This window comes from Thalassophryne amazonica, chromosome 16, assembly GCF_902500255.1.
Source record: "Thalassophryne amazonica chromosome 16, fThaAma1.1, whole genome shotgun sequence".
NCBI lineage: Eukaryota > Metazoa > Chordata > Actinopteri > Batrachoidiformes > Batrachoididae > Thalassophryne > Thalassophryne amazonica.
Window position 1 is genome coordinate 82,536,415 of NC_047118.1, and position 19,380 is coordinate 82,555,794.

The 19,380-nt window shown below is 45.1% G+C and overlaps 1 protein-coding gene across 1 annotated transcript in view; it reads left to right on the forward strand.

Moving 5' to 3' along the window:
* Positions 1 to 19,380, forward strand: part of LOC117528774 (myosin-11-like) — a 392,454-nt gene that overhangs the window by 359,674 nt on the left and 13,400 nt on the right. The window contains 2 exon segments of the mRNA XM_034191402.1: positions 5,884 to 5,992; positions 6,064 to 6,236. Of these exon segments, the coding sequence (XP_034047293.1) occupies positions 5,884 to 5,992; positions 6,064 to 6,236 (282 nt within the window).

Here is a 19,380-nt window from a genome sequence, read left to right on the forward strand (position 1 = left end):
GGTGCTGAGCCGAGTCTCCAATTCGCCCAGCCTGGCCTCCAAAGTTACGAATAAGCTACACTTATTACAAGTACCATTACTCCTAAAGGAGGCCGAGGAATAACTAAGCATTTCACACCCAGAGCAGAAAAGTGCGGGAGAGACAGGAGAAGCCGCCATGCTAAACCGGCTAAGAGCTAGTAGCCGCGCTAAGCTAGCAGATTCTTCAAAACACACAAAGTGAATAATGTGTAAATAATTTAGAGGTGATTCAGCAGAGGGAGTGCTTTAGTTAAGGCACGTGAAGATTATACTGTGAAACAAATCGTTATCTAGTTAACTAGATCAATCTAACTGCGCAGATTAAACAGCTAACAGATACAGCAAAACACCGCTATGCTCTGGAACAGGAAGTGATACAATACCGCAGTGAGAGCCAACCACCAGTAGAGGCAGAAGAGTAGTATGACAAAGAGACTCAGACAAAGAGATTCCGACGGGAGGGGTGGACCACTCCTCACTCAAAGCCTGCCCACAGGCGAATGACGTAACCGACAAGCATGAAAAAACTCACGCATGCGCACGAGGGTTCAAGGTTGTCCGATGTAGGCGCACGTGATTCAAATCCATATAGTTTTTGAAAAAAATAAAAAGGTACGTTAGTTTTATCACAGACCTCGTAGATGTGAAGCAGTTCTCAGAATCAGTGTTTAACAGTCCTATGGTTGGCAGTCTAGGCTCAGTAAACACAGGAAGGCAGCATAGACCAGTAAAACATGAGAAAATAATGTAAGAGAGCAAGCACAGGAGCGAGTCCATCTGGAACAGAGTGAGGGGCTGTGATTGGTTAAATATCGTGACACTCAATCAACAAGGAAATCAGCATGCATGTGAAACTGGAAACCATTCTCTAGGAGAAAAGGTAAGCATAACACTCAGAGATAAACATAATGTGTGAAAGATGTCACTGGAAAAGCAGTAACCAAGACAGCAGAAGAACACACACCAGAAATGTGATCAGGCAGGGGTGGTGTGACCAAGCGCTTAAAGCGTACGTGACACCAAAAATGTGCACAAATAATCACTAAAAATGATGAAATGTTGATATTGTAAAAAATCCTGAACAATAAAAGTCAATGATAAGTTTGCAGGTGAAGTATAAACTACAGCTGTCTGAAGACTGCGCTCTATTTCAGCCCTCAGCAGCGGCCATATTGTTGCTACGTCATCAACAGAACGCCACCTGCTGATTCAAGCCCAAATCAATTGTAAACACGGCATAGGTTGAGCTGTTTTCGGACAATTTTGTCTAGTGTGGAGTCCAGTCTGGAGGTGATTCTAAAGAAGCTGTGGAGGACACAGCTTTAAGGTTTTGAGCCTTATTTACGAGGGCTGTCAATAAAGTATAGGTCCTTTTTATTTTTTTCAAAAACTATATGGATTTCATTCATATGTTTTTACGTCAGACATGCTTGAACCCTCGTGCGCATGCGTGAGTTTTTCCACGCCTGTCGGTGACGTCATTCGCCTGTGAGCACTCCTTGTGGGAGGAGTCGTCCAGCCCCTCGTCGGAATTCCTTTGTCTGAAAAGTTGCTGAGAGACTGGCGCTTTGTTTGATCAAAATTTTTTCTAAACCTGTGAGACACATCGAAGTGGACATGGTTCGAAAAATTAAGCTGGTTTTCAGTGAAAATTTTAACAGCTGATGAGAGATTTTGAGGTGATTCTGTCGCTTTAAGGACTTTTCACAGTGCGAGACGTCGCGCAGCGCTTTCAGGCGCCGTCGTCAGCCTGTTTCAAGCTGAAAACCTCCACATTTCAGGCTCTATTGATCCAGGACGTCTTGAGAAAACAGAGAAGTTTCAGAAGAAGTCGGTTTCAGCATTTTATCCGGATATTCCACTGTTAAAGGAGATTTTTTTAATGAAAGACGTGCGGACGGGTCTGCGCGTCGGGACGCAGCCGACGCGGTGCGGCGGCACAGGAAAAACACCTCCGTGTTGATAACCATTTGTAAAATCCAGGCGGCTTTTGATGGCTTTCAGTGGAGTGAGTATATGAGAAATTGTTTAACAGCTGGACATGTTCCAACTTGTCCTTAAGGCTTCCAACAGAGGTGTAAAAACATATGAATGAAATCCATATAGTTTTTGAAAAAAATAAAAAGGACCTATACTTTATTGACAGACCTCGTAGATGACAATGAGGGACACGAAACCTTGGACGAAAACCTTCAGTCTGACAACAGTGACAATATTGGCAGAGTTCAGAACAAAGAATGGTGAGTATAAAATAAGTAAATAAATGCAGGTGGAGGTGATTCTTTTTATTGCCATCTCTTTGGTCTAATCAACTGATTTAAAAAAATAGTTTTACTATTTGTGACATCAGAAAGAAGTGATGAAGTGGATTTTTTATTTATGTTTTTTTCTGAGAAAAAGGTACATTCAAATCTGAAAAATGTCACAAGGGACTGAAAATATCAGCCAGTTTTAAAATAAATATTGTTTCCTTCTTGAATACAGTTAGTGTACTGTACATTAGTAGCGTAACACATTATTATTAAATATTAAAACCATTCACACGAGGAGAAAATAATATAGTCTTACCTGTCTGTTTCAGTGAGATCATCTTCAGTCCAGTTAAAACATCTGAAAATAATTGAATTCGTTGGCTGAGGAAAAGTCCATGATGTTCGAGTCTCTGCTGTACTGATCCGTGACCAGTACATCAACTACAGGTGCAATCCATTCATTGCGTCTGCGGCTGATGGTTCGAGTCTCTCCTGCTTGCGGTACAAGTTAAAAGACTGTGGTGAAGCTACCAACACCGTGCGTGCGCACTCATCAATAAAAGTGCTCAATCTGCCAATCAAAAGGATTCTGCTGGTGAAAATGAACTGTTCTGACACTGAAAACACGGTGCAGCTCGGACCTGAACCACTCGGTGGAAACGGGGCTGTCAGTAGCCTGTAAAATTCCATAAATTAATCCATAAATTAATGGGGCTATTAAGATAATGGTTCCGGCAGTGACGCCACTTCCTCCAACTTCTCCAGTGTCGGGACCAGCCAGGAAGTTCCTGGTTCTTAGTGGTGCATAGTTCAAAATCTGAATATTTATCTCTTCAGTAACTGCACAACAGGAAAGTATAAATTTAAAACTTGTTTAATTTTAGTCTTAAATACTCAAAAAACATTACATATCATGTCATCTACACTAAGTGTGCTTTGTTCTAAAGGGAAAGGTTCCCAGTTCAGGACCACCCCTGCCCATTCTCCATGTGATTTGGAGAAGGCCATTCGGCAAACATGTACCAAATCAATATGCAGATCCATCTCAGATCCTTCCAATCAACCAGAAACTAATGGCCATTGCCCCTACAATGCACAGCCAGAAGATATTTCACAGTGATTGGCAGCTCCCAGTCCACTATCCAGGTTGCAGGAGGGAACTAAAGTCCACATTATGCTACTCCATATCCACAACTCTGTAGCCACACAGAACCCTCTGTGTCACTGCGAACCTCCTCTGAGCCCCTCTCCATGGCCTGACGTGCACCTCCCAAAAATTGACTACAAGTCACAATGATGGAGAACGCACAGGCTGTGATTGGTCCGCTAACTACATCATTTCCAGAATCTCACTTTTTCGGTTTCACAAAGACTTTCATGGTATAGTAAGGCGACCCATCATGAAAAACATCATGCCCCTGTTGTTCTGGTAGTGAATTTCATTGCAACACCCACCAACCCAACGGAGAACTTTGAAAGGTTCATGACTGCGTTGAAGCAATTGTGTGGTCACACAGTTAGCAGTCAAAGCATAAAAATGCCTTAACACACAGCTAACTAGCTTCACCCATGACACGTAGAATATGGAGTGCACACAATATGAGTGGAGTAGTGCTAGATGTACAGCAGAGGGCTAAGAAGTTTGGAAATCAGAAAGGGACAGATAAACCATGGGGCCAACTTATGACATGGAACCTGGAAAGACAGATCCATGTCGAAAGCCTAACACTGGACCATAGCGGATCATAACAAGGGCCGATGGAGCAACTTCTGTTGGTTGAACACTGGTATCTATGGGAAAAGCACAACAAAGCCTCTCATGCCCTACATCAAAGGGGTTACAGTGTCACACATACATATGGACAAAGGAAACCACCGTCTCATTCTCCAAGTCTGGAAAGAGGGGAAGTTGGTAGCCAGAAGCACAACAGAATAATAATCCGGTTAAAGAGACGGGCAGCAATTCTTTTGATATTCAACTAAAACTAAGCTGTCTGCCCACAACCAGTGTTGCTTGGCCACAGGGCAGTGCAGGACTGTCTCTGACTCCTGGTTGTATTGCTCTGTTTGCTGATTGGTCTGGGGTGATACCCTGAAAAAAGAGCAACAGTGGCACAGACATCCACAGAACTGCCTCCAGAACATTCAAACAAATTGAGGACCACCGTCTAGATATCAAGACGGACTCCATGTTAGAATACATGCTGCATGAGGGCTTCATCAATCTGTTTGGTGAAAGGCAACTTTTTTGAGAGGAACAAACTGTACCCTTTTGGAAAAATGGTCAACTATAGTCTAAATTACTATGTCGCCCCCAGAAGGAGGCCAGCCAGTGTCAAAATCAATAGAAACTTGGGAGGAATCAAGGGAGGTGTGAGGAGGCCAGCAGGGGTTGTTGTGGAGTTTTTATGTTGTCCATATTAAAAACTCCTTAGCCAAGGTGGGGCACCAAAATGTCTGTGAAATAGAGCTTAATATTTAGTAGGAAAAAGGGGTGACAAATCAGTTTAGATGCACGACCCCACTGATGAACCTGTGGACCAAGTGTGTCTGGAATGAACGATTTGTGAGGTGGCCATCCTTTCAGGGACCTGGAGCTCTTCCAGCAGCCACCAAACAAGTTGATCAGCTTCCCAAGACACTTAAACCAGCACACAGGTGAGAGGCAAGACAGTGGAAATACCCACAAAGGAATCTGTGGCAGAAAACTGGCACAGTAACACATCAATCAGGATTGCCATTACAGGACCTTGAAAGGTAAGGATGTAAAATTAAATCAAGCAGAGCATAGGGCCTACCTAGCTTGTCAGGATTTAAGCCTGTGTGCCATCTACAGATACTCAAGGATTTTGTGATCTGTCCAGATCTGGCTGGCTGGCTAGACCCCTCGGGTCATTGCCTCCATTCTTCCACAGCCAGCTTCATGGATAGCAACTCGATTTCCCACATCTTAACTGCGCTATTATGCCTTTGCTGGACGTAATAAAAAATAGAAGTGCTGTAACACCACCTTGACCTTAGCTGGATCAATCCCAGTGGTGCCTGGGGAGATAATAAAAAAAACCCAAAAAGAAAGTGCTAACCGATGAAACTCAAATGTCAGGCGCACTACAACATTCCCAACATGAACATATTCTTTCTAGTTCTTTTAAAAACTCGTAGTGTCATCTAGATAGACAAAGGATACATTTCAGCAGTTCTCTTTAAATGTTGTTAACTGAACTTTAGAGGATGGCAGGAGCGTTAAATATCCCAAAGGGCATTAACAGGTAGTCGTAACGACCACTCACACGTCTCCTTCTCTGATCCGGACCAGGTGATAGGCGTTACGAAGATGTAAAAATGACAGAATCTTGACATTAACCATGACTCATACAGTCGAGTTGGAAGAGACACGGCCCAAATAAAATGCATCCACACTGTCAGATGTTAATGTGACTCAAATGTGTTTCATCATAGTTGTTGATGGCAGCTAGTAATGTCAAAAAGGATTATGACGACTGAAATTACGTGTTTGTGTTATTGGTCTTCAGGTTCAGTTTCAGACACATGGACAAAAAAAAAAAATCTGTCTTCATGCTGGAACTGTTGTGTTGACTGTGTTATATAGAGAACGTCAGGTCATTGCCAAAAATATGCGTCAGAAAGAGAAGAAAATGAAGGACTTAAGCATCCAGGTGGAGGATGAGAGGAAGCAGGCCCAACAGTACAAAGAGCAGGTAAAGAGGGCTGAGCCCCAGATCCTCTTCTGTGCTGCAGATGCTTTGTGTTCAGCTGTCTGTCTGTGCAGGCTGAGAAGGCCGGCGTGAAGGTGAAGCAGCTGAAGCATCAGCTGGAGGAGGCGGAAGATGAGGTGCAGCGCGTGGCGGCAGCACGCAGGAAACTGCAGAGGGAGCTGGAGGAGGCCACCGAGGCCAACGACGCCCTCAGCAGGGAGGTGACATCACTCAGGAGCAAACTGAGGTACTGAGGGACACACACAACTCACTCTCGCTTAGCATCGATGCGGAAGCGGGTCAGCACGTAATCACATCCCTGAGCCTGCTTTGCAGCCTGGTTCAGATCCAGCTGTCAAATTTTGCTTGAATGGATTTCATACAAATATCAGTTATTAAACTAATCTTCATGTAGCCTGGAGTCAGTCCCTGTAGCACAGTCCAAATCATTTCTACTTGACACATGTCTTTATAAAAGACTCTCACTGGTTATAATTTGGGGTGTGACATCAAAATTAGGTTTTTGGAAAATGCCGTCACCCTGCTCAAAATGCTGAACTTCCTGGAATTTGCACAGATTTCTACTTTTCATTTATATGATCACACAGTCACAGTTAAAAAATAATGATCTGATTGAGAGCAGCAAAGCAGGAACCACAGTACTGCTCGCCTGCTGTCTGGTGTCGCCGACCAAACGGTCCCCCTAAAAATTGGTCTGCCCTGCCTTAACTGCGCATACGTTATTTCTGAGCATCAGCCACAGTTCACGATTATCACCTCGTTTCTTCTTCAAACTGTACTCCAGTCATCATTGAACTCAGCGACAGATATCTGAAGCTTTTGTACAACAATCATTTCCACATATATTCATTATTATTTCATACACTCAAAAAACTGACTCATTGGATTGGAAATTGAAGACTTAACAGTATTCCCTGAAAACCCCTTTTTGTCTGATCATTTCTTAATAACATTTACATTTACTTTAATGGACTACCCCGCAGTGGGGAATAAGTTTCATTACAGTAGAAGTCTTTCTGAAAGCGCTGTAACTAGGTTTAAGGATATGATTCCTTCTTTATGTTCTTCAATGCCATACACCAACACAGTGCAGAGTAGCTACCTAAACTCTGTGAGTGAGATAGATTATCTCGTCATTAGCATTACATCCTCATTGAGCACAACTTTGGATGCTGTAGCTCCTCTGAAAAAGAGAGCCTTAAATCAGAAGTGCCTGACTCCGTGGTATAACCCACAAACTCGTAGCTTAAAGCAGATAACCCGTAAGCTGGAGAGGAAATGGCGTCTCACTAATTTAGAAGATCTTCATTTAGCCTGGAAAAAGAGTCTGTTGCTCTATAAAAAAGCCCTCCGTAAAACTAGGACATCTTACTATTCATCACTAATTGAAGAAAATAAGAACAACCCCAGGTTTCTTTTCAGCACTGTAGCCAGGCTGACAAAGAGTCAGAGCTCTACTGAGCCGAGTATTCCTTTAACTTTAACTAGTAATGACTTCATGACTTTCTTTGCAAATAAAATTTAAACTATTAGAGAAAAAATTATTCATAATCATCCCAAAGACATATCTTTATGTTCGGCTGCTTTCAGTAATGCTGGTATTTGGTTAGACTCTTTCTCTCCGATTGTTCTGTCTGAGTTATTTTCATTAGTCACTTCCTCCAAACCATCAACATGTCTATTAGACCCCATTCCTACCAGGCTGCTCAAGGAAGCCCTACCATTAATTAATGCTTCGATCTTAAATATGATCAATCTATCTTTATTAGTTGGCTATGTACCACAGGCTTTTAAGGTGGCAGTAATTAAACCATTACTTAAAAAGCCATCACTTGACCCAGCTATCTTAGCTAATTATAGGCCAATCTCCAACCTTCCTTTTCTCTCAAAAATTCTTGAAAGGGTAGTTATAAAACAGCTAACTGATCATCTGCAGAGGAATGGTCTATTTGAAGAGTTTCAGTCAGGTTTCAGAATTCATCATAGTACAGAAACAGCATTAGTGAAGGTTACAAATGATCTTCTTATGGCCTCAGACAGTGGACTCATCTCTGTGCTCGTCCTGTTAGACCTCAGTGCAGCTTTTGATACTGTTGACCATAAAATTTTATTACAGAGATTAGAGCATGCCATAGGTATTAAAGGCACGGCGCTGCAGTGGTTTGAATCATATTTATCTAATAGATTACAGTTTGTTCATGTAAATCGGGAGTCTTCTTCACGGACTAAGGTTAATTATGGAGTTCCACAAGGTTCTGTGCTAGGACCGATTTTATTCACTGTCATATACGGTAATGGAAGGACACGCGGAGAGAGAGCGTGTGGTTGTGCTGTTGAGATGTGGAGTGACGGGGAGTAAAAGCCATAAAGACAAATAGCCTCCGGAGCAATCATTTACATGGTGTCAGAAGTGCAAACCGGTGAGACATGGCGAAGTTCAACCCCCCGATAAACTTCACATTTGACAAACCTGCTGAGTGGCCCGACTGGAAGCAACGTTTTGTGAGATTCAGAACTGCTACCAAACTTAGCACTGAAGATGGCGCCGTGCAGGTGAGCAGCCTGATATACGCAATGGGAAGCCAGGCTGAGAATGTGTTTCGTTCGTTCACGTTTGGGGAAAATGAAGATGACGAAGACTTCAATTGCGTGCTGGCCAAGTTTGACGAGTACTTTGTGCCGCGCAGGAATGTAATACATGAGCGGGCCTGTTTCCACCAACGCGTTCAAAGACCTGGGGAAAAAGCAGAGACCTTTATAAGGGCTTTGTACGAACTGGCAGAACACTGTGATTTCGGCGCGAGCAGGGAAGAGAACATTCGTGACCGAATTGTTGTTGGTATACTGGACAAGGACGTCTCAAAACAGCTCCAGCTAAAGCAGCAACTGACCCTGGCGGTGGCGATAGAAACTGTTAGGCAGTCCGAGGAGATCGCCTCACATGTTAGCATGCAAGGAGCAGAAACTGGGCTTGTGCATGAAGTGAATAACAAACCTAACAACAACGTAAAATTCCGAAGACAAAAGAAAAAGGGGAATAGCGGACATAACGGAGATGGCAAATGCGGAAAGTGCGGGAAAATGCGTCATAGCAGAGACGAGAACTGCCCTGCGTGGGAATCCACATGCAATTCGTGCAACAAAGTGGGGCATTGGAGCAGGGTGTGCAAGAGTAGGAGGGCTGTATGCGAGGTCACGGAGCAGCAGCAGCAGCAACTGTCATATTTCCTTGGGGCAGTGAGCAAAGCAGTTGCGGAAGCATCAGAGCAATGGACAGTCAAATTGCGCATAGGCTCCACTCCAGCTGAGTTCAAGATCGACACGAGAGCCGACGTGAACATCATCTGTGAAGAAACCTATCACTCACTCAGACTCAAAACACCACTCGAGCCTGCAGACATCCAACTGGATAGCCCAGGAGGGGAGTTACAGTGCATTGGACAGTTCCAGAGCACTGTGGCTTACAAAGGAAAGAGACACCCACTCACAGCATACGTCGTCCGGGGCCGCACAGTCAGCAACCTCCTCAGCAGAGCACTGTCTGTGAAGCTGAACCTGGTGAAGAGAGTGGAGGAAGCGGTGTGTAACACAGGACACCTGCAAGCATTTGGCGAGCATGGAACTCTTAAGACTGAACCTGTAAGAATACAGCTGAAAGACAATGCTCAACCGTACGCTGTCCACGCAGCTAGGCGCGTGCCAATTCCCATGCTCCAGAAAGTCAAAGAGGAACTTGAGCGTATGGAGAGGAACGGCATCATAGAAAGGGTGACGCAGCCTACCGACTGGTGTGCATCCATGGTGCCAGTCTTAAAGAAAAACACTGGTAAAGCACGTATCTGTGTGGATCTAAAAAGACTGAACAAAGCAGTTAAGAGAGAACAGTACATCTTACCTACCACAGACGAAATTATAGCTAAGTTGAGTGGTGCCACGGTCTTCACGACGCTCGATGCAGCCAGTGGGTTCTTCCAGATCCCACTACACCCAGACAGCTGCAAACTCACGACCTTTATCACCCCGTTCGGCAGATTCCACTTTAAGAGGCTGCCGTTCGGAATAACCAGCGCTCCCGAGATTTTCCAAAGGAAAATGATGGAGACAATGGAGGGGCTGGAAGGAGTGGAGATCTTCATGGACGATGTGCTCATCTATGGGGCCACAGTGAGTGAACACGACCAGCGTCTGGAGAAGGTCATGCAGCGCATCGAGATAGCTGGGTTGAAGCTCAACCGCGACAAGTGTTCCATCAGACAACACCAGCTGCACTTCCTCGGGCATCTCATTGACAAGGATGGGATTCGGCCCGACCCAGACAAAGTCGAGGCTATACAACAGCTGCCACCACCAACGAACGTGCCAGAACTGAAGAGGATCCTGGGCATGGTAAACTACCTCGGAAGGTACATTCCCAACCTGTCCACAGTGGCACAGCCGCTGTACGAGCTCCTGAAGGGCAAAAACGCATGGACATGGGGTCTCGTACAACAAACAGCTTTTGAACACACCAAACAGCTACTGACAACGGCACCAGTTCTTGCCTACTACGATGTCAGCAAACCTACGGCCGTGTCAGCCGACGCTAGCAGCTATGGACTGGGAGGAGTTCTCCTCCAGCTTCATGGGCAGCAATGGAAACCTGTCGCATACTGTTCCAGACGACTCACCGACGCAGAGACACGCTACGCCCAGATTGAAAAGGAATGTCTGGCCGGCGTGTGGGCGTGCGAGAAGTTCGACAGGTACCTCACTGGCATTGAATCATTCAAACTAGTAACTGACCACAAGCCACTTGTGCCGCTCATAAACAGCTGCAACTTGGACAACGTACCTTTGCGGTGTCAGCGTCTCCTAATGAGACTGATGAGATTCAGTACCGTGGCAGAGTATGCTCCTGGGAAAACTCTGATAGTCGCAGACACTCTCTCACGTAGCCCGCTGTCCACATGTACCGAGCCGGACACTCAGAGTGATGTGGCGTGTTATGTTGCTAGCATAGTGGGGGTAATCCCTGCTAGCCAGAATAAGATGGAAGAGATAAAGATGGCAACTGCAGAGGATGCTGAACTGCAGTCACTCATAAAGTTCATACGGACAGGATGGCCAGAACACAGCTGCAAGGTGCCTGTGGGTATAAGACAGTTCATGCAGGTCAAAGCAGAACTGTCAGAGCACGATGGCCTGGTCCTCAGGGGAAGCAGGATCGTGGTCCCGCAGCTGATGAGAAAAGAGATTCTCCAGAAGATTCACGAGGGACACCAAGGACTGACTAAATGTAGGGAAAGAGCCTACTCATCAGTGTGGTGGCCCGGTCTCGCTACAGATAAGCGGCCTAGTGTCATCTTGCCAAGTGTGCTTTGAACTGAAAAGAACACAACAAAAGGAGCCACTCATCTCTACACCACTTCCAGATCGTCCGTGGAAGAGAATCGCAATGGATTTATGTGAGTACAATCATCAGAACTACCTGGTTGTCTCAGACTATTACTCTAGATTCATAGAAATACTGCACATGCCATCCACAACCAGTACACATGCAATACGTAAGTTGAAGGCAGTCTTTGCCAGGTTTGGCATCCCAGACGAAGTAGTGACGGATAATGGGTCGCAGTTTTCTAGTGCTGAGTTTCAGGAGTTCGCGAAGCAATTCGACTTCAGACACTGCATGTCCAGCCCACACCACCCACAGGGCAATGGGCATGCAGAGAGGGCCGTGCAAACAGCTAAGAAGATCCTCAAACAAGCGGATCCAGTGCTGGCCTTGATGATCTACAGATCCACTCCGTGCTCCTCGACCGGCTTCAGCCCTGCAGAGCTGTTAATGGGGAGAAAGATCAGGACAACGCTCCCTACCCTGGAGAAGAATCTTCGATCACGGTGGCCGAGCAGAGCAGCGGTGAAGGAAAAGGACGACCGAGAAAAGGCCAAGCAGGCCTACTACTACAATCGCCGCCATGGAGCCCGATCTTTACCTGTCCTACAGCCGGGCGATGTGGTAAGGTCCAAGTTAGACCATGAGAAATCGTGGTCACGGTCAGCAGTGGTTTCAGGAGAAAGCACCACTCCGAGATCACTCGTCATACAGACACAGCAGGGGGCTGAGCTTCGGCGGAATCGCCGCCACCTTCGACCTGAACCGGTTTCCCAGTCTTCCCTTCCAGCGATCAGCGACAATACTGAGACAGACACTCACTCTGCCGTGTCAGAAACGGTTCCCTCCAGTCAGAGTGTGACTCCACCTGTAAGCCTTATACCCGGTCAGACTGTGACAAGATCTGGACGGGTGTGCAAACCAGTCAACAGGCTTGACCTGTAGATGGTACCTATGGCCTTTGGGGGGGGGGGGGGGGGGGGGGGTTATGTAAAAAAAAAAAAAAAGAAAAAAAAAAAGAAAAGGGGGAAACGTAGAGATGGAATGTGAACAGAAAAGAGAACGTTTGTAGTGAAATGGCATTATTGTTGTGAATGCTGATCCAACTTCTTGCGGAGTTGAATCTGTAATAGAAGTTACATAAATGGGTTAATATTGATTTGAGATAGTTCACAGTAAATGTAAGGAGATTGGTTCCAAATATAAGTAAGCAACGGGTTGTTTGTTTTAAGGGGAATAATCCATTTTGAAGGGGGAGATGTCATATACGGTAATGGAAGGACACGCGGAGAGAGAGCGTGTGGTTGTGCTGTTGAGATGTGGAGTGACGGGGAGTAAAAGCCATAAAGACAAATAGCCTCCGGAGCAATCATTTACATTCACTTTATACATGCTTCCCTTAGGCAGTATTATTAGAAAACATTGCTTAAATTTTCATTGTTACGCAGATGATACCCAGCTTTATCTATCCATGAAGCCAGAGGACACACCAATTATTTAAACTGCAGGAATGTCTTTCAGACATAAAGACATGGATGACCTCTAATTTCCTGCTTTTAAATTCAGATAAAACTGAAGTTATTGTACTTGGCCCCACAAATCTTAGAAACATGGTGTCTAACCAGATCCTTACTCTGGATGGCATTACCCTGACCTCTAGTAATACTGTGAGAAATCTTGGAGTCATTTTGATCAGGATATGTCATTCAAAGCGCATATTAAGCAAATATGTAGAACTGCTTTTTTACATTTGCGCAATATCTCTAAAATTAGAAAGGTCTTGTCTCAGAGTGATGCTGAAAAGCTAATTCATGCATTTATTTCCTCTAGGCTGGACTATTGTAATTCATTATTATCAGGTTGTCCTAAAAGTTCCCTGAAAAGCCTTCAGTTAATTCAAAATGCTGCAGCTAGAGTACTGACAGGGACTAGAAGGAGAGAGCATATCTCACCCATATTGGCTTCTCTTCATTGGCTCCCTGTTAATTCCAGAATAGAATTTAAAATTCTTCTTCTTACTTATAAGGTTTTGAATAATCAGGTCCCATCTTATCTTAGGGACCTCATAGTACCATATAACCCCAATAGAGCGCTTCGCTCTCAGACTGCAGGCTTACTTGTAGTTCCTAGGGTTTGTAAGAGTAGAATGGGAGGCAGCGCCTTCAGCTTTCAGGCCCCTCTCCTGTGGAACCAGCTCCCAATTCGGATTAGGGAGACAGACACCCTCTCTACTTTTAAGATTAGGCTTAAAACTTTCCTTTTTGCTAAAGCTTATAGTTAGGGCTGGATCAGCTGACCCTGAACCATCCCTTAGTTATGCTGCTATAGGTTTAGACTGCTGGGGGTTTCCCATGATGCACTGAGTGTTTCTTCTTATTCACCTCTTTTTGCTCTGTATGCACCACTCTGCATTTAATCATTAGTGATTGATCTCTGCTCTCTTCCACAGCATGTCTTTTTCCTGACTCTCTCCCCTCAGCCCCAACCAGTCCCAGCAGAAGACTGCCCCTCCCTGAGCCTGGTTCTGCTGGAGGTTTCTTCCTGTTAAAAGGGAGTTTTTCCTTCCCACTGTCGCCAAGTGCTTGCTTATAGGGGGTCGTTTTGACCGTTGGGGTTTTTCTGTAATTATTGTATGGCTTTTGCCTTAAAATATAAAGCACCTTGGGGCAACTGTTTGTTGTAATTTGGCGCTATATAAATAAAATTGATTTGATTTGAATTTATTTGATTTTGATTTCCATCTAATAAATATATGTAGTCCCAACTAAATAAAATTAAATTATCTTGCATGGGTGTGCTTTTTGAGTTGGGGCTACATATATTTATTAGATGGCAATCCTGCACATAATTGAGTTCATCCAGTGAGTCATTTTTTGAGTGTAATAAAGATGGGGACGATCAGAGCCTGACAGCAGCACATCTGAGACTGATTCTGAGTCTGACTCTCTACACCCAAAGCGATCAAAGGGAATAATGTGATTATTGAAAGTAAAGTAAAACTTCTTAAATCATTCTGAGGTCAGTTTTAAGCAGAAATGAGGCGATAATCGGTGAATCACTGCTGACGCTCTGAAATGACGCATGTACAGTGAAGGCAGTGGGGACCGATTTTTAGGGGGGACCGTTCAGTCTGTGACATCTGTGTTGCCAGATACAGCTGATGGTTTCTAGTCCAAAAGCTGTTCAAAAACCACCAAAACCCACCCAAAATATTAGTGGACCAATATTTACATTTGTATCTTAACTGTTCTGATTTGTTCTTCCCTGGTCAGACCGAATAATGAACAATGAATAATGAGCCACGCAGCATTTGGTTTTTTTTTTTGGAGTCCAGTTATTCAACAAACGGGGGAGAATAGTGGCTCTTAGAGGCTCTGAGAGGCAGAATATTCAGCTAAAGAGACTCATCTCTGAGCGTGGCACTAATTTCGAGAAGTTCAAAATTTTGCAAAATCAGCATAGGGCAGTTTGTATATGAGGTACTGTTCATATACGTGGCTCATTATTCGAATGATCACTGAAATTTCTGACAAATCCATCTGTGGCTGATTATTCGTGGCTTTATTATTTAGTACAACCAGGGCTTTAGGCTACTGAATCATGGGAGTCAAAATCCAATCTCTCATCCATGTTGCGACACCTGGGCAGTGGTGGAGGAAGTACTGAGTCTCAGTACTTGAGTAAAAGTACAAATAACCAAAGAAATATTTACTCTAGTAAAAATAGAAGTATGACAATGACAACACTAAAGTAAAAGTACTTACATATGTTATGGTTAGAGGTTTGGGTGGGACCAAACCGTTGCAGGCAATGGACCCAAATGCAGGGAGCTAGACACAGAGAACAGTACAAAGGAAAATATATTTGCGCTGGGGTGCCTGCAGTTTGGAGAGAAGGCCCACCTCCTGGCCGTGAAATGAGGGAGCTGCAGGATCCCAAGCCAGTTTTGAAGGATAATATCAACTAAGGTTTCAGGGTTCAGGACAGGATGGAGACCAGGAGACCAGCCTCCGAGACCAGGAGCTATGGAGAATAAAGACCAGTGGTGGGCACAGTTCTGCTAATCCGCTAGTTATCGAAGATAATGTTTTCATTATCGGATTCGCTTTTCAGATAACTTGTTTGTCGGACCAATTATCTTCTGATAAGTTTTGGTCTGATAATTTTTAGACCGCTAACATTTTCGCAGATGTAGCTTTTGTAGTAGATGCGCAGTTCTATCCTCTACAAACAGAGAAGAGCTGGTTCTAGAAGAAACCGCTCTATCCTCTGCAGGCAAAGGTGAACTAGTCATAGAAAAGAAAAAACTTGTTTCTTTTGACCCTATACTAATACGCTGGCACCCAAGTCATCCAGAGGCATACAGTTTTAACTTATGGTTAAATTTGAAACAAACTAAATTCAGACACGTTATTTAAATTAATGTCACGTATGAAGTTTTATTAAGTGAAAATATCAGTATATGTTTTAGTTTTAAAGTAATGTAGTCATTTTGAAGGTTTTAGTGTGGACATGCAGCTGTGCCCAGTGCATTATGGCCACAGCATTAAACTCTTTGTATATTGTGCCTAAAACCCTTGTGAATATATTTTCTGGGTTTACAGATGTTGTGACTGTGTTTGTTTTATGTAAAAATGCCAAGAAGCTCAGGTTGATTCTCCAAAAGCCAAAAAGTCTGTTCAATTGTGATTCAGGCCATGTGATATAACCAGCATCAAAATCCATAGAACACTGCCATCTACTGGCAACCGGTTATATATCTGTAGGCTTCCAAAACCTGAGAGACCCCACACATGGACATAAAAAAAAAACATTTAATAGATCTGACAGGTTTAGTTGTACAGTGTGTGGTGTCAGCCACACGGTAAAAACAACACACACAAACAGATTTCATACACGAACAATCCGAGGTCAGACACCTCGCTTTCTGATTGGCTGCATGTCACATTTAGCTCCTCACGTCCTTCTGAGCAGATCAGAGCACTCTTACAAACCACACACGGCAGGAATATCTGATACGATTATATTTAGCGTCATCACGATTGTCGGGGTGTCCTTAAGATTGTGGGAAGGGGAAGATCGGGTCCGATATCAGCCTAATTATCTTGCCATGTGAACCAGTCTTGATGTTATGACGCCTCACGGAGCGACTGATTGATCTGTTATAACGCCACACCGAACATGTTTTCACTATTATTTGATTTCTTTGTGTGACTGACATCGTTATTCAAACATTCAAAAGGTGATTCCTATCGCCACACAACTCCAACACACGAGAAAGTTTTTTGACAGTTCTTGTTATTGAAAGAAACCTTGTTGTTATGTGTCGACGCGGGTTGAGGAGCGGACCTGCGTCTGATGGAACCCAGCGTCAAAACAACCAGAAAGCGGTTCCAATAACAAAACAATTTATTTCCCCCTTTGGTGCATAACAAGGTGTACAAACGAAAAATGCGTCTGTCTGGCGGAGTGAAGGACGGCGCGCTCTCCAGCGCCCAAAAGGATCAAAGCCCGGCGCTTCTGGACCCACGTTCACCGCCAAACACCCCCCAGGTGGACACGACAAACCGACTCTGCGAAGGATAGAAAAGGTGAGGTAAGTCAGCAGCTACAACTAATATCCTTCAAAGGCACACACTATCAGCAACACATTCAGGTCTGAATTTAAGCTTTATGTAAATGAGCAGCTTCTCACAACAGGTGGAGGATCATCTGTCCGCACGCCACGGCGGTGAGAAGCAAGCTGCACAACTCTCATCAATATTCACATATACTGCGTAACAAAATACCAAATTACTGTTAATTATTCAGACAATCAAATCACCTCTGATGTGTGCTGACAGCATGTGTCCCTCACCTGTCCTCCTTCACAGGCACGATGTGTCAAACCCAGGCGCGGTCCTCAGCGTCTCACAAACGAACATCACAAAGTCGAGTTCCCGGCAATTCTGCTTGAATCACACATGACTTAAATGCAGAATGCCATCTCATTATCTGCTTCAGCTGAAAGTCTTTAAGGTTGCACGTGAGCACCATCCACAGGTGCTACACATCACGTTGATGAGGGTGAAGGACTCTTCTGCCAGCACCTTCTCCACAGACAATAAATCAGTTTGCATACCACCTGGAGAGCAAAGAAAAGAAAAGAACACCCAAATGTCTAGCCAAACCCCCCAACACACAACAGTACCCCCCCTTTAACGGGAAGCCTCCCGGCGACCAAACAGACCAGGCCCGAGAACAGCACCTCCCTCCAGGGTCCTCGTCAGGAAGTAGACAGCGCAACGCTCCCAAGGTCCACCGCAGACAGCAGGACAGGGCACCGTAGCTGGAAGGCCGGCTGGCTTCAAAGAAAAACCCCAAAACAGTCCCAGATACAACCCAACATACAAGAAAAAACATAAAACCCACCCAAAACCTCCCCAGGGGACCGTCCCATCCAACCCCGGGAAGAAAAGAAAAACTCCCAAATGCAAAAAACCCAACACAGCCCCACAAACACAATACAAACATAAATACACAAAGAAAAATAACAAACAACCCCCCCAGAACGACTTGCAGAGCCCAACACCCCCCAGAAGGCCTTTACCGCCAGATCCAGGAGAAATAGCCAAAGCCGGAATCCCACAGAGGTCCCCAGGTACACATGGAGCAACGGCGCCCCCCAGAGGACCGTACTATCAAACCCCAGGAGGCACCCTCCCCACAACCCAGGAACCCCAGACCCGGCCACACTTGGCTAGTCGGCCCTACAAGCCAATTCCCCCCCAGAGGACCGTCCCATCAACCCTGGAGGTGGAACCTGGAAGGAAACAAAAACACAAAAGTCCAACCCCCGGAGGACTACAGTAAACAACCCCGGGGGCAAATAAAACAACCGATAAACCCTGTTACCTTCCCCAGCACCCCGAAAGACCCCAGGTCCCTCCCAGAGCCTCTCGGCGGCTCAATTTTGGCGAACGGCACAAAACATCAAGCCGGGGAAGGGAACAGGAAAAACTAACCCGGCCCCAACCCCAAGGCGCAGCGGAAAACCGGAAATACGTCCGGTGTCTCAACCCGACCATACCCCAGCCTATCGGGAGGGGTGGAACTACCAAAATGGCGAACTGCAACAGATCAGCCCACCCCTCCGACTGAGGTATGTTCCCGCTGCACCACACCCCGGCAACACCAATGACAAACGGTACAAAGGCCCACCGAGGCTGGAGTGGAACCGGGCCCTAACTAAACCAGAAAAAACGCCCCTAACAACCCCCCCCTAGGTGCAGAGGTCTTCTGAGAACGCTCAGCGTGACCAACCTGCACCACCCCACAACCCACAAGACGAACGGTCTTGGGGCGAGTGAGGTTGGGGTTAGGGAAGTAGGGAAATAAAAAACAACAAAACAAAACGACCCCAAACCCAAACAGAAAATACCTAAATACAAATAATGAAAACCAACGATCAACTGAGTCCAGACGGGCTTCGAACCGCCTGTTGTTCACTCCACCAGAACCGCCTCTGAATCCCCAAACAATTTATAACCCCTTTCAGAAATAAAAACAAAACAGCCCAAATAATATATATATTTTTTTTATGTGTATTATTTTGCTTGTCCCAGAACACCTGGAGATACGTCACCACTATTTTTCTTGACACTTATATGACGGGGCAATATAGCGACTTCAGCTCGTCCGAGCTGCATGGACAGACCTGCAAGAGGAGCCAGAGGTCCCGTCGGAGGAGTCCCAGTGGGGCGAAGAAGAGGCAGCCCAGATCTGTGTCGGGGAAAGCTCCGAGATGAAAAAACCCATTCTGATGGCCGCCCTCTCTCGCGTCCACGCTCCTTCATCCGATCATCTAAACGAATCACCAAAGATATTAGCTATCTAAATCATTTGGCTCGTCACGGACTACTAGCTCGTCTTTTAATGGATCATTTAAACCAACCACAAATACTCCGCTTAATGCTGCGGCATTCCAACCGGACTGAGCAGGAAAAATTCGGAAATCCAC